This window comes from Stomoxys calcitrans, chromosome 4, assembly GCF_963082655.1.
Source record: "Stomoxys calcitrans chromosome 4, idStoCalc2.1, whole genome shotgun sequence".
Lineage (NCBI taxonomy): Eukaryota > Metazoa > Arthropoda > Insecta > Diptera > Muscidae > Stomoxys > Stomoxys calcitrans.
Window position 1 is genome coordinate 163757419 of NC_081555.1, and position 16007 is coordinate 163773425.

The 16007-nt window shown below is 37.6% G+C and overlaps 3 protein-coding genes across 3 annotated transcripts in view; 1 reads left to right on the forward strand and 2 right to left on the reverse strand.

Annotated features, from left to right (window-relative positions):
* Positions 1–16007, forward strand: part of LOC106087571 (carbonic anhydrase 2) — a 66363-nt gene that overhangs the window by 21310 nt on the left and 29046 nt on the right. The window lies entirely within an intron of this gene.
* LOC106087562 (carbonic anhydrase-like) lies at positions 3711–6652 on the reverse strand. Its single transcript, XM_013252651.2, has 4 exons — positions 6330–6652; positions 6109–6261; positions 4437–4672; positions 3711–4369 (listed from the first exon to the last, which is right to left on the reverse strand). Exons 1-4 carry the CDS (start codon positions 6547–6549, stop codon positions 4037–4039), a joined length of 942 nt encoding a protein of 313 aa, XP_013108105.2. The 5' UTR covers positions 6550–6652; the 3' UTR covers positions 3711–4036.
* On the reverse strand, positions 11857–14804 carry LOC131996849 (carbonic anhydrase-like). The gene is made up of 4 exons (XM_059366960.1): positions 14486–14804; positions 14265–14417; positions 12593–12828; positions 11857–12525 (listed from the first exon to the last, which is right to left on the reverse strand). The coding sequence occupies exons 1-4, from the start codon at positions 14703–14705 to the stop codon at positions 12193–12195; spliced, it is 942 nt and encodes a 313-aa protein (XP_059222943.1). The 5' UTR covers positions 14706–14804; the 3' UTR covers positions 11857–12192.

Consider the following 16007-nt stretch of genomic DNA (forward strand, 5'->3'; position numbering starts at 1 on the left):
CAAGATGTCAATTTTTGTTGCTTTATGGATATTGGCGATCTCCTACCCACTTTGTTCCAAGTGTTAATAATAAGATTAGTACTTTACTTCCAAAGACCATAAATTTGAATCCCATATTGTTCCTATCGACCAAAATATTAGTTTTAAGGCTTTTGGATTGATAGTCACTCCCAGTCACTTGGCTTAACTCGTGTTTTAATTTTAAATACTATTTGACGACCATATTGTCTTAATTGTGTCAGATGTCAGTCTGGGGGTTTTGGGAGTGGGTCGTTTTCTCCAATTACTTCACCCCGAATTTTTGTATCAGATTCGTGGTTTTTGTTGCTTTAGGGGTGTAAACAAATTTGTACAAAACTCACACGCATACCGGAGATTTGGCGTTTTCGAAAATTTAAATGCCCTGTTTTCATCGGGCTCTACAGTATGTGAAAATTTCAGAAAATTTAATTTTAGTTTTGTTAGTTAGTTAGTGTTTGAGTCTAACAACACGTTCGTACTTAACTTATTTGAGTTGAAATTTATTGTGCTATTCACAATAGATGCAATTCTTCAGTTGGCCACACTTTGCTTTAAAAAAGTAGGGCGGCAATCCTAGAGGCAGATGTACTAGAGGGATGATCATTTTGATACTTTGGTACTTTTTTTTAAAACCTCAAAAGTACACGATACCCCCGCGATTCATTTATAAACTTTTTCGTACATTTGCTTTTAAAAACCATGTCGGCATTCCTAGAGACAGTTGTACAAGAGGGATGACAATTTTGATACTTTAGTACTTTTTTTTTGATACTTTTTAAAGCCCAAAAGTACCACGGTGCCCCTGCGAGTCATTTAGTACTTTATTTATTTTATTTACACTCGAATAATGTATTTCCCTTAAAACTTATTAACTTCTATTCTACAGTTCAAACTTAATGTTGTTGCTTGAATCTTTTTGTATTGCTAACATGGGACTTGTTAAAAAATCCAACAGTTTAAATTTTTGCATAATCTTGTTATGGCTGGGGAGCCACTTAAAATGAATTAGGCTAAGAATCTTACATCTTTATGTAACTGTGAAGTATTTAATTTTTTTTATGTTTATTTAGGAATATATATCGTTGTAATACTTTTTTTGGCCGAGGAGGCTTATGTATTACTATCAAGAAATAAATAAATATATGAGACTCATTTTCGCAATTATCTATTTATTATTCCTTAAGGTGCAATCTGCGGAAATATGTCGAGCTTGTTGATTTACAACTCGTTCGAATTAGGTCCAGGCCGAACGAAAAGAGAGAGATTTTGAAATTCGGCGTATTAAAAGGGTAAAAAGTTTGCTGCTTTTGGGACAATTTGGGACTTAACGGATTGCATTGGAGCCCTACATTTTGCATAAAAAATATAATGCCATACTATAAATGTAGAAATTTTAAAATTTAGCATTTAGGTTGTTAATTATTGGCATTATTTGATTCATTGGGTACTTTGTCTTGGAAGGCCTAGAACAATAAAAATAGCGTACTAGGAGCAAACTCCCTGTAACGAAGGTCAACACTATTCCTATTTAGTAGCAAAAATTTTACATTTTGGCAATTAAAAACACATTTTTGACTTATATTTTTTCCATTTTCAAATCTCATTTATTATCCCTGTTGTACTATTTAAGCCTGCACTGAATACTTATCCAGAACTCTATTGTGTTACAGATGATTTCTTTATAACCTATAGGATCTGCAAAAGAGATATTATGCAAGCAAATTCTTGCCTTTTCCTCTAATAGCTAATCTAAGCATCCGATCTTACTCCCACATACCTTTAGTTTGAGTTCCATTTTTTGGCGATCTAGCATATGCCCGTTCGGAGCATTTTTTAGATGTGAGGCGGCCCACTTGGTCTCTAAATTTTGCATCAAATTCGTCCGTTACTATCAAATACCTCCCTTTTTAGTCCTAATTGTACTGGTATGTCTAAACACCCTTTTGTAAGGTTTAATTTGGAAATGTTTTATACATTTTTGGGTTACTATTAGGCCACAAACTAAAGTTCGCCATATCTAATATATCTAACTACCGGTTTTGTTGGAACAACCTTTTTATCAACAAATTGATAAAAGCTGTCGGCATGTTTTTTCTAGGGCTTCCAGGATCTGAAACCACGCTATTAAGGCTCAATTATCTCATTAGCTAATAAGACTCAATGTCTCATCGACTTGTGTCTCTTACTACAAAATTTCCCAGGAACATTCCACTAAGGAACAGGGGATACTTCTCTCATATCAATAAGTGCAGTGCGATTAATGTTAAAGCTCAATGATAAGGGGCCTCCTTTTTATTGCCGAGAACGAACGGTGTGCCGCACAGCGATACCATTTGGTAGAAAAGTTTCAACATGGCAGGATACCTCACAAATGTAGCCAGCATTAGTAAGGGGAAAACCACTGCTGAAAATTTTTCTGATGTTCACGCCGGGATTTGAACCTAGGCTTTCAGCGTCATAGGCGGACATGCCAACATCACGGTGAAACGAATTATGTTCGTCCGAGTGTTGCGGCAATATAAGTTCGTATTTAGATAAAGGATCCTTATGAACGAGTCGCCTTTTATGAGTTATTGAGCCTCTAGAAAGCTTTTAGAGAGGGAATGGACCCGACACTTGATACCTACTTCTATATGAGGATCGTGTTCTACACCTAAATATATGTTCCATATTGTACCTTTTGTTCTATGTCTGTTTGTGGGGTTTTGGGTTGGGTCGTTCCCCCTATTCACTTGACTCAAAATCTGAATATCTGATTTCCGATTTTGGTTTACTATCATGTCACTAATTCGGGTTTCTACCGGGTAAATCCTAACGCTTGGGTATTTATTGGGTAAATACCCAAAGCTTTTGTATTTATTGGGTAAATACCCAACGCTTGGGTATTTTTTGGGTAATTACCCAATAAATAATTTTTTTTATGTATTTATTTGGGTATTTATAATTTTGCTGTCAAATGTGGTCCAGATCGGACCATATTTGGATATAGCTGCCATATAGACCGGTCTCCCGATATAGTGTAATGAGCCTATAAAAGGAGCATATTTCATCCGATTTCAATGAAATTTGGCACAGCGAATTCTGGTACCCCTCTAAACCTTTTTGTTGAATATCGTCCTGATCGGACCATAGTTGGATAAAGCTGCCATATAGACCGATCTCCCGATATGGAGTATTGATCTCATACAAGGAGGTTTTTCATCCGATTTTGGTGCGTTTTGGTACCCTTCTAAAACTTTTAGTTGAATATCAAAACTCACTTTCAAATTTCATCAAAAACGGATGAAAAATGCGTAAATACCCAGGTATTTAATTTACCGAGTAAATACCTATTGAGTATTTACCCATCGCACATCTCTACCCATAGCCGACGAATATCTCGCATACATGGCAAAAGATGAGTACCTTTCGTCTTCGGTTAGGGTTATATAAAGGGATGCTGTACTGTGTAATAAGAAAAGGGAAAAGCAGAGAATTTTTTGATTTCTGCATTCGAATATTTTGGAATTTTTATGCAAAACAAAAAAATACTGTTTCCGTTTAAATTGTACCCATTCAAAATTTTATAGTATATATCCCTGATTCCTATTATGTATTCTTCGAGCCATGTTTAGTTTAGAATGTCTCGAATCTCGAGAATCGTTACAACATTTTTAAAGGTAGCATACTGAGACAAATTTTGTACACAGTTTTATTACATTTTAACTCTTGAATTTTCTGTATTTCCAAATTAAAACAAATATCTGAAAATTATTGACAAAAATATAAAAATAGAGAGTAAAAAATTATAAAATAGAGAGTAAAAAATTATTCTTCCACATTGAAAAGTTTGAATAGATTTATTGCCAAGCTGATAGAAAAGCTTTCACAATTATCGCTTTATCGTGTTCCACATCAAGGAGTGTGCATAAATGTTTTTTCATCTGATGCTTTTTCTCTTTTCGCTCAATTACTCCAATATAGCGACATCCGATTGCTGGGAATCAGTCATGGCGCAAGCCCCCATAGGATTATATTAATTAAGATTTACAACACGAGTTTCCATGGCAACATCCTGGACGGGACGAGCATTGGACACAATGCGTTTTCTACCATCAGCACTAAGTAATTGGCGAAATTCATTCAGTTGGCTTTCACTAATGGCCAAAGGCTCGGGATAGACAAACCACTCGACACCCTGATAACAGGGTGGCTCAGTCAGCGAACCTCCATAGCTGTAGAAGCCAGTGCGAAAGGGATAACACAAATATACCAAGGGAAAGGGAGGAATTTCAATTCTAGAACCAGCTTTACGAATGCGATGCAAGTTTTGTACTATAGGTTCCAAATAGGGGTTGTGAGAGGATATCTGTTAGGAGAATATGAATTTTTATAACATAAAAGAATGGATGAAAAAAGAGATATGTTTTAATTACATCTAGAAAATAGGCCACCATTAATAAATCATAACTTGAGATATTATCACCAGCCGGTCCGGTGCGATGCATGGCTTGTATTTCCATGGGAAAACGACGATAATTGAGCATGTGTTCGGAACCTTCATTATTCCATAGACTCCAGCGGAAACACAATTCGACAAATGTATAGCTGACCAATAAATCCGCACCACTAATGGTAGGTGTGTTGCCTTCAAAAGCAGCTCTTATTACAACTGAAGTTAGAGAGGAAAAAAAGTAAACATTTTGAAAGGACTATATTTTACAAGGCCAGACAGATGAATGGGGAAAAAATAGTAGGAAAAAGAGTAACAAAAGTCAGCCTTTGAAAAGTTTTACTAACGAATGCACTGAGTATATGAATAATAATATCCTGTTTCATATCCCCTTTGCTGTGGTAGAGGCTATTCCCTATGGGAAATATGTAGCAATTGCCCCAAATATACCGGTCCTAAACTGGAGAATTAGTTACCAGTCCCAAGACATATCCTACAGGGAATGAAAAGATTCAATTGCCATATCTTATGATTCTTAACAATTTTTCTCTTTCGAGACGAGTTCAATGATCGGAGGTGCAAATGGAAATGGAAAGCCAAAGATAGCAACACACACCAACCACTATGGGAAGCGTGTCGTCTTTGGTTAGAAAACTTTTCAACAATATTAGGTGTGATGATATTTGAATCGTATTCATAGCGAAACCGCATCTATGATACAATAACCACATTAAGCACGCTCGACAACCTTGTCTATTAGCTGTGCTTTTTTCCAATGCATGAATTTTTGTGTAACGACAGACATTCTTTCTGTGGCAAATTACACTTCTTCCGTACTACAAAGGATTTTGTGCATCTGTTGGAAGTTGTATTGATGGCTTCGAACGCTAGACAACGGCAACGGCTCTCGCTGTTTTAATTTTTCAAGTTTTTTTTGTCTGTTAGGGCGAATATAATTAAATCTTACAATTTTTGTTTGTTTCTCTTTCGAGACGAGCTTAATGATTCTTAATAATTTTTTTAAAAATCGCTTAATTATTTTTGCCAATTTTGCCCATGAACATTCATAAGGGGCCTCCTTTTTATAGCCGAATGTAGGAGGCTATAACCACCGCTGGAAATTTTTTCTGATGGTTTCGCCATGATTCAAACCCAGGTGTTCAGCGTCTTAATTATTGTTAAAAATTGCTTATCCGTTAAATATATTTGCTAACTAATGTTATCTCCCATAAAAATGCTTGCAAAGTATACTCATCCTTTTCGAACTGTCCAGAGGACCAATCCCGTGCCAGGTTTGGGATCTGTCCCATTTCCCGTAAGGTTAAAAGTCCTTTAGTTTCTTTTAGGTATCAGTTGTTTGATTTTTACGTCATGGGCATATGTATGTAAGCCGATTGTTGGCTGACAAATTCGTAAGAGTTTTACCTAAGAAATCATGTGGTCAAAATTAAAATCTAGCTTCCGGTTTTTTGATGACAATAGGAAGTTTGCCTAAAATGGGTTCAAAAACAGAATTTTGTCGTTAAAAACCTGAACTCGATTTTAATTTAAGACCCAATTCTGCGGCCACTTGATTCATGTTTATCAACCTTGACAAATTGACCCACTCCAATAAACACTCCTTATCTATAATGAAGATTTTCTTTCTCTCTTACCCGTATGCCCATTATTTTCCATCTTTACAGCACTTGGCATATCGTCATAATGGTTCCACATCAATAATTCACGTATGGCAAATCTTCGAGCATCTTTCTCAATTATATTAATGGGCGATTGATTGGTATCCGAAACTTGCCATGTATGGGGACCTTTTCAAAAAACAAAATTAAAATCTATTATATTCTCCTTGTACAAAGGAAAGATTTCTATAACTCACCACTTTGAGGGCCATAATCGAAATTTGTTACCACACCACCATACAAAACTCCATCTCCTAAACCACAATTTCTTGGAAAATAACATATAATATTGCCACAATAAATATTAAATATGAATAAGACCACTATCAATAGACTCAGAATAAAGGTCAGTAATGGATATTCCATGATGCAACGATAACCGTTGTTCAATAGAGAGCATAGAGAACATTCGGTCATATTTTTGCAAAATCTTTGTGAAAAGTTTAGTTTGGGTAAAATAATCTTAACGTTTTTTTTTTTGAAATAAAATTTGTTTAGAATTTATTTCTTTCTGATTGCTATGAAATTTATGAACTGTTTTTCTAAGAAAAGTTTTTCAGTAGAAAAAAGCCAATGACTGAAAAAATGCAGCAGAATGTTATTACGTGTTTGTAGTAGGTTAACCTTGAAGTTTTTTTTAGTCATCCATTTTAGAGCTATTTAGGTTAGGTTGAAAAGAGGGTGCAGATATTAATCCGCTCCATGCCACTATGGACATACACCTAAGCCAGTAATCAGCTTGTTGTGCGCTCTAAAAACTATAAAGTAACCTCTAAACAGAAAATTTTAAGTTAGGAATTCCGTGCTACTTACAAAATCCTTAATTGGTTCATGTCTGGTATTGTGTCTCCACCTAACTGCCGGTATCTGTTAGACGCGAAAGCCGCGCAATGACAAAGGAAATGCTCCAACGTCTCATCATCTCATGTGAGCTCGTAGTTCTATGTGTCCCGTTATGATACCAATAGCTATACTGACCTACTTCTTACTTCCTTTCAGTAATAGCCTCGTATTCGGATCCCTCCCATAGGATTTTCGCCGTCCTACTGACCGCTTCGCTGTTCCACAATGTTGCATGCGCATTCGTCGCCCACTCCCTTAACTCGGAATGCGTCGACCCGACAGGCTTCGGGTTAACCAAGTTTATTGACGGCAGTCCTCTGGCCTTCACCGCAAAATCGTCTGCCCTTCCATTTCCCCTTACTCCGTTATGGCCCGGCACCCAAACGATGCGGATTTTCCCATCCTCAGAGAAGGTGTTAATCTCCTTCTTACACTGCAAGACTGTTCGTGACCTTACCGTCCTGGTTGTTATTGCCCTTATGGCATTTTTACTGTCGGTAAAGATGTTCACACTCGACGTCCTCGCGTTAGCACCACACCACCTCACGGATTCCGTGATCGCCCGGATCTTAGCCTGCAGAACTGTATTATGGTCAGGCAGTCTAAAACAGATCTCAGTCCCTGGATTCTCAATGTAGACCCCCAGGCCCACTTTGTCCTTTAGCTTCGATCCATCCGTGTAACATGATCTTCCAGATGGCAATACTAGGGTTCCGTCAATCCAAGACTTTGCCGATGACAGCAATGCCTCGCACTCGACTTCAAAGTTCATGTCAGGTTTCCAATCGGAAACCTCTTACCTTCCTTCAAGTTTTTCCTATCGTCGTCTCGATTATACCGCGATGGTATGAGCTGCTCCCATCCTCAATTCATTCCCCCATCGCCTTAAGTCTCATAGCCGCAGTGGCTGCCTCACAGTTAATCTGTATGTCAATGGGTCGGATATCTAGAATAGTTTCCAATGCCCTAGCGGGCGTGGTCCTCATCGTCCTCATCATTCCAAATCGATTTAAGCATTTTCGTCCGTCTGTCTGTCGAAAGCACGCCAACTGTGTCGATACCAGTGACGAGCACCCAATTGCAATTCTTAGCAAGTCCATGGTTAGTTATGTGCAATATTTTTGCCCACCACTGGTCTTACTTAATTGGCTATGACAGAACATTTATTCCCCTAGCCGAACGTAGAATATCGTTTCAAGCGCCTCGATCTTCTGCGCTCATTTTAAAATCTCTGACACCAAGTTTCGAGGTGTCTTCTACAACTTGATCTTTCTATCGGGCTTTTGGCCTTCCCGGTTTGCGTGTACCACCGTGTTTGCCTTCAAAAGAATTTTTTGCTGGAGCTTCTTCATCCATTCTGACAACATGACCTAGATAACGCAGCCATTGTATTTTAATGTGTGTAACGCGGGTAGTATCAGTGTCTTGTATAGTGTAATCTTTGTCTGTCAAGAGGTGACCTTGTTTCTAAGCTGCTTACTTAGTCCAAAGCATCTGTTTGCCAGAAATATTCTTCGCTTTATCTTAAAACTGGAATCATTCGCTTGGGTTACGTCGGCGCCGAGGTGGATAAAGTTACTCACTATCTCAAAGTTGTGGTTCCCAACTTTCTTTTTCTTTATCTGCTCGGTTGTACAAGGCGTTTTGGGAATTGAAACCATCCATTTCATCTAATCTCCAATTACTGCCAGACCCATTTTCACTGACTCTCTTTCGATTCTTTCAAAGGCCGCAGTTACTACTTTCGGTGACCGACCTATGATGTCGATGTCGTCGGCATAGGCGAGTAGCGTGTGTTCTCTTGTGATTAGTGTGCCACATCTATTCACATCTGCATCTCGTATAATCTTCTTTAGCAGGATATTAAAGAGATAACACGCTAGGCTGTCTCCTGAGGAACGCGTATCAGAAAGTGTCATCCTGCAGAGTCTTATTAATTTTGCAGGGATACCCGGCCGTTTTTATGCAGAGTAACTGCAAATGTGGCCGCAGCGATTTTCGAGAGAAGAGTCTCAGTGAAGAATCAGGTGGCACTGGCTCTTATTTAAATGCTGAGTGCCAATGATACTCAAGATGACAAGGCGGGTTATTGGCGCCTTAAAATAACCAATGGCCAACATCAGCGTTTGTTTCCAGGTTAGGGGCGGCTGGAAGCGAGCGTCGGATCTTGAAGGAAGCGGCTCGTCACAACGAGGGATGCATGTGCAACAGTTTAAATTTTTGCATAATCTTGTTATGGCTGGGGAGCCACTTAAAATGAATTAGGCTTAGGAATATATATCGTTGTAATACTTTTTTTTGGCCAAGGAGGCTTATGTATTACTATCAAGAAATAAATAAATATATGAGACTCATTTTCGCAATTATCTATTTATTATTCCTTAAGGTGCAATCTGCGGAAATATGTCGAGCTTGTTGATTTACAACTCGTTCGAATTAGGTCCAGGCCGAACGAAAAGAGAGAGATTTTGAAATTCGGCGTATTAAAAGGGTAAAAAGTTTGCTGCTTTTGGGACAATTTGGGACTTAACGGATTGCATTGGAGCCCTACATTTTGCATAAAAAATATAATGCCATACTATAAAAGTATAAATTTTAAAATTTAGCATTTAGGTTGTTAATGATTGGCATTATTTGATTCATTGAGTACTTTGTCTTGGAAGGCCTAGAACAATAAAAATAGCGTACTAGGAGCAAACTCCCTGTAACGAAGGTCAACACTATTCCTATTTAGTAGCAAAAATTTTACATTTTGGCAATTAAAAACACATTTTTGACTTATATTTTTTCCATTTTCAAATCTCATTTATTATCCCTGTTGTACTATTTAAGCCTGCACTGAATACTTATCCAGAACTCTATTGTGTTACAGATGATTTCTTTATAACCTATAGGATCTGCAAAAGAGATATTTTGCAAGCAAATTCTTGCCTTTTCCTCTAATAGCTAATCTAAGCATCCGATCTTACTCCCACATACCTTTAGTTTGAGTTCCATTTTTTGGCGATCTAGCATATGCCCGTTCGGAGCATTTTTTAGATGTGAGGCGGCCCACTTGGTCTCTAAATTTTGCATCAAATTCGTCCGTTACTATCAAATACCTCCCTTTTTAGTCCTAATTGTACTGGTATGTCTAAACACCCTTTTGTAAGGTTTAATTTGGAAATGTTTTATACATTTTTGGGTTACTATTAGGCCACAAACTAAAGTTCGCCATATCTAATATATCTAACTACCGGTTTTGTTGGAACAACCTTTTTATCAACAAATTGATAAAAGCTGTCGGCATGTTTTTTCTAGGGCTTCCAGGATCTGAAACCACGCTATTAAGGCTCAATTATCTCATTAGCTAATAAGACTCAATGTCTCATCGACTTGTGTCTCTTACTACAAAATTTCCCAGGAACATTCCACTAAGGAACAGGGGATACTTCTCTCATATCAATAAGTGCAGTGCGATTAATGTTAAAGCTCAATGATAAGGGGCCTCCTTTTTATTGCCGAGAACGAACGGTGTGCCGCACAGCGATACCATTTGGTAGAAAAGTTTCAACATGGCAGGATACCTCACAAATGTAGCCAGCATTAGTAAGGGGAAAACCACTGCTGAAAATTTTTCTGATGTTCACGCCGGGATTTGAACCTAGGCTTTCAGCGTCATAGGCGGACATGCCAACATCACGGTGAAACGAATTATGTTCGTCCGAGTGTTGCGGCAATATAAGTTCGTATTTAGATAAAGGATCCTTATGAACGAGTCGCCTTTTATGAGTTATTGAGCCTCTAGAAAGCTTTTAGAGAGGGAATGGACCCGACACTTGATACCTACTTCTATATGAGGATCGTGTTCTACACCTAAATATATGTTCCATATTGTACCTTTTGTTCTATGTCTGTTTGTGGGGTTTTGGGTTGGGTCGTTCCCCCTATTCACTTGACTCAAAATCTGAATATCTGATTTCCGATTTTGGTTTACTATCATGTCACTAATTCGGGTTTCTACCGGGTAAATCCTAACGCTTGGGTATTTATTGGGTAAATACCCAAAGCTTTTGTATTTATTGGGTAAATACCCAACGCTTGGGTATTTTTTGGGTAATTACCCAATAAATAATTTTTTTTATGTATTTATTTGGGTATTTATAATTTTGCTGTCAAATGTGGTCCAGATCGGACCATATTTGGATATAGCTGCCATATAGACCGGTCTCCCGATATAGTGTAATGAGCCTATAAAAGGAGCATATTTCATCCGATTTCAATGAAATTTGGCACAGCGAATTCTGGTACCCCTCTAAACCTTTTTGTTGAATATCGTCCTGATCGGACCATAGTTGGATAAAGCTGCCATATAGACCGATCTCCCGATATGGAGTATTGATCTCATACAAGGAGGTTTTTCATCCGATTTTGGTGCGTTTTGGTACCCTTCTAAAACTTTTAGTTGAATATCAAAACTCACTTTCAAATTTCATCAAAAACGGATGAAAAATGCGTAAATACCCAGGTATTTAATTTACCGAGTAAATACCTATTGAGTATTTACCCATCGCACATCTCTACCCATAGCCGACGAATATCTCGCATACATGGCAAAAGATGAGTACCTTTCGTCTTCGGTTAGGGTTATATAAAGGGATGCTGTACTGTGTAATAAGAAAAGGGAAAAGCAGAGAATTTTTTGATTTCTGCATTCGAATATTTTGGAATTTTTATGCAAAACAAAAAAATACTGTTTCCGTTTAAATTGTACCCATTCAAAATTTTATAGTATATATCCCTGATTCCTATTATGTATTCTTCGAGCCATGTTTAGTTTAGAATGTCTCGAATCTCGAGAATCGTTACAACATTTTTAAAGGTAGCATACTGAGACAAATTTTGTACACAGTTTTATTACATTTTAACTCTTGAATTTTCTGTATTTCCAAATTAAAACAAATATCTGAAAATTATTGACAAAAATATAAAAATAGAGAGTAAAAAATTATAAAATAGAGAGTAAAAAATTATTCTTCCACATTGAAAAGTTTGAATAGATTTATTGCCAAGCTGATAGAAAAGCTTTCACAATTATCGCTTTATCGTGTTCCACATCAAGGAGTGTGCATAAATGTTTTTTCATCTGATGCTTTTTCTCTTTTCGCTCAATTACTCCAATATAGCGACATCCGATTGCTGGGAATCAGTCATGGCGCAAGCCCCCATAGGATTATATTAATTAAGATTTACAACACGAGTTTCCATGGCAACATCCTGGACGGGACGAGCATTGGACACAATGCGTTTTCTACCATCAGCACTAAGTAATTGGCGAAATTCATTCAGTTGGCTTTCACTAATGGCCAAAGGCTCGGGATAGACAAACCACTCGACACCCTGATAACAGGGTGGCTCAGTCAGCGAACCTCCATAGCCGTAGAAGCCAGTGCGAAAGGGATAACACAAATATACCAAGGGAAAGGGAGGAATTTCAATTCTAGAACCAGCTTTACGAATGCGATGCAAGTTTTGTACTATAGGTTCCAAATAGGGGTTGTGAGAGGATATCTGTTAGGAGAATATGAATTTTTATAACATAAAAGAATGGATGAAAAAAGAGATATGTTTTAATTACATCTAGAAAATAGGCCACCATTAATAAATCATAACTTGAGATATTATCACCAGCCGGTCCGGTGCGATGCATGGCTTGTATTTCCATGGGAAAACGACGATAATTGAGCATGTGTTCGGAACCTTCATTATTCCATAGACTCCAGCGGAAACACAATTCGACAAATGTATAGCTGACCAATAAATCCGCACCACTAATGGTAGGTGTGTTGCCTTCAAAAGCAGCTCTTATTACAACTGAAGTTAGAGAGGAAAAAAAGTAAACATTTTGAAAGGACTATATTTTACAAGGCCAGACAGATGAATGGGGAAAAAATAGTAGGAAAAAGAGTAACAAAAGTCAGCCTTTGAAAAGTTTTACTAACGAATGCACTGAGTATATGAATAATAATATCCTGTTTCATATCCCCTTTGCTGTGGTAGAGGCTATTCCCTATGGGAAATATGTAGCAATTGCCCCAAATATACCGGTCCTAAACTGGAGAATTAGTTACCAGTCCCAAGACATATCCTACAGGGAATGAAAAGTTTCAATTGCCATATCTTATGATTCTTAACAATTTTTCTCTTTCGAGACGAGTTCAATGATCGGAGGTGCAAATGGAAATGGAAAGCCAAAGATAGCAACACACACCAACCACTATGGGAAGCGTGTCGTCTTTGGTTAGAAAACTTTTCAACAATATTAGGTGTGATGATATTTGAATCGTATTCATAGCGAAACCGCATCTATGATACAATAACCACATTAAGCACGCTCGACAACCTTGTCTATTAGCTGTGCTTTTTTCCAATGCATGAATTTTTGTGTAACGACAGACATTCTTTCTGTGGCAAATTACACTTCTTCCGTACTACAAAGGATTTTGTGCATCTGTTGGAAGTTGTATTGATGGCTTCGAACGGTAGACAACGGCAACGGCTCTCGCTGTTTTAATTTTTCAAGTTTTTTTTGTCTGTTAGGGCGAATATAATTAAATCTTACAATTTTTGTTTGTTTCTCTTTCGAGACGAGCTTAATGATTCTTAATAATTTTTTTAAAAATCGCTTAATTATTTTTGCCAATTTTGCCCATGAACATTCATAAGGGGCCTCCTTTTTATAGCCGAATGTAGGAGGCTATAACCACCGCTGGAAATTTTTTCTGATGGTTTCGCCATGATTCAAACCCAGGTGTTCAGCGTCTTAATTATTGTTAAAAATTGCTTATCCGTTAAATATATTTGCTAACTAATGTTATCTCCCATAAAAATGCTTGCAAAGTATACTCATCCTTTTCGAACTGTCCAGAGGACCAATCCCGTGCCAGGTTTGGGATCTGTCCCATTTCCCGTAAGGTTAAAAGTCCTTTAGTTTCTTTTAGGTATCAGTTGTTTAATTTTTACGTCATGGGCATATGTATGTAAGCCGATTGTTGGCTGACAAATTCGTAAGAGTTTTACCTAAGAAATCATGTGGTCAAAATTAAAATCTAGCTTCCGGTTTTTTGATGACAATAGGAAGTTTGCCTAAAATGGGTTCAAAAACAGAATTTTGTCGTTAAAAACCTGAACTCGATTTTAATTTAAGACCCAATTCTGCGGCCACTTGATTCATGTTTATCAACCTTGACAAATTGACCCACTCCAATAAACACTCCTTATCTATAATGGAGATTTTCTTTCTCTCTTACCCGTATGCCCATTATTTTCCATCTTTACAGCACTTGGCATATCGTCATAATGGTTCCACATCAATAATTCACGTATGGCAAATCTTCGAGCATCTTTCTCAATTATATTAACGGGCGATTGATTGGTATCCGAAACTTGCCATGTATGGGGACCTTTTCAAAAAACAAAATTAAAATCTATTATATTCTCCTTGTACAAAGGAAAGATTTCTATAACTCACCACTTTGAGGGCCATAATCGAAATTTGTTACCACACCACCATACAAAACTCCATCTCCTAAACCACAATTTCTTGGAAAATAACATATAATATTGCCACAATAAATATTAAATATGAATAAGACCACTATCAATAGACTCAGAATAAATGTCAGCAATGGATATTCCATGATGCAACGATAACCGTTGTTCAATAGAGAGCATAGAGAACATTCGGTCATATTTTTGCAAAATCTTTGTGAAAAGTTTAGTTTGGGTAAAATAATCTTTACGTTTTTTTTTTTATTGAAATAAAATTTGTTTAGAATTTATTTCTTTCTGATTGCTATGAAATTTATGAACTGTTTTTCTAAGAAAAGTTTTTCAGTAGAAAAAAGCCAATGACTAAAAAAATGCAGCAGAATGTTTTTACGTGTTTGTAGTAGGTTAACCTTGAAGTTTTTTTAGTCATCCATTTTAGAGCTATTTAGGTTAGGTTGAAAAGAGGGTGCAGATATTAATCCGCTCCATGCCACTATGGACATACACCTAAGCCAGTAATCGGCTTGTTGTGCGCTCTAAAAACTATAAAGTAACCTCTAAACAGAAAATATTAAGTTAGGAATTCCGTGCTACTTACAAAATCCTTAATTGGTTCATGTCTGGTATTGTGTCTCCACCTAACTGCCGGTATCTGTTAGACGCGAAAGCCGCGCAATGACAAAGGAAATGCTCCAACGTCTCATCATCTCATGTGAGCTCGTAGTCCTATGTGTCCCGTTATGACATTATAGTTTCTAAGCTGCTTACTTAGTCCAAAGCATCTGTTTGCCAGAAATATTCTTCGCTTTATCTTAAAACTGGAATCATTCGCTTGGGTTACGTCGGTGTCGAGGTGGATAAAGTTACTCACTATCTCAAAGTTGTGGTTCCCAACTTTCTTTTTCTTTATCTGCTCGGTTGTACAAGGCGTTTTGGGAATTGAAACCATCCATTTCATCTAATCTCCAATTACTGCCAGACCCATTTTCACTGACTCTCTTTCGATTCTTTCAAAGGCCGCAGTTACTACTTTCAGTGACCGACCTATGATGTCGATGTCGTCGGCATAGGCGAGTAGCGTGTGTTCTCTTGTGATTAGTGTGCCACATCTATTCACATCTGCATCTCGTATAATCTTCTTTAGCAGGATATTAAAGAGATAACACGCTAGGCTGTCTCCTGAGGAACGCGTATCAGAAAGTGTCATCCTGCAGAGTCTTATTAATTTTGCAGGGATACACGGCCGTTTTTATGCAGAGTAGCTGCAAATGTGGCCGCAGCGATTTTCGAGAGAAGAGTCTCAGTGAAGAATCAGGTGGCACTGGCTCTTATTTAAATGCTGAGTGCCAATGATACTCAAGATGACAAGACGGGTTATTGGCGCCTTAAAATAACCAATGGCCAACATCAGCGTTTGTTCCCAGGTTAGGGGCGGCTGGAAGCGAGCGTCGGATCTTGAAGGAAGCGGCTCGTCACAACGAGGGATACATGTGCAATCCCAC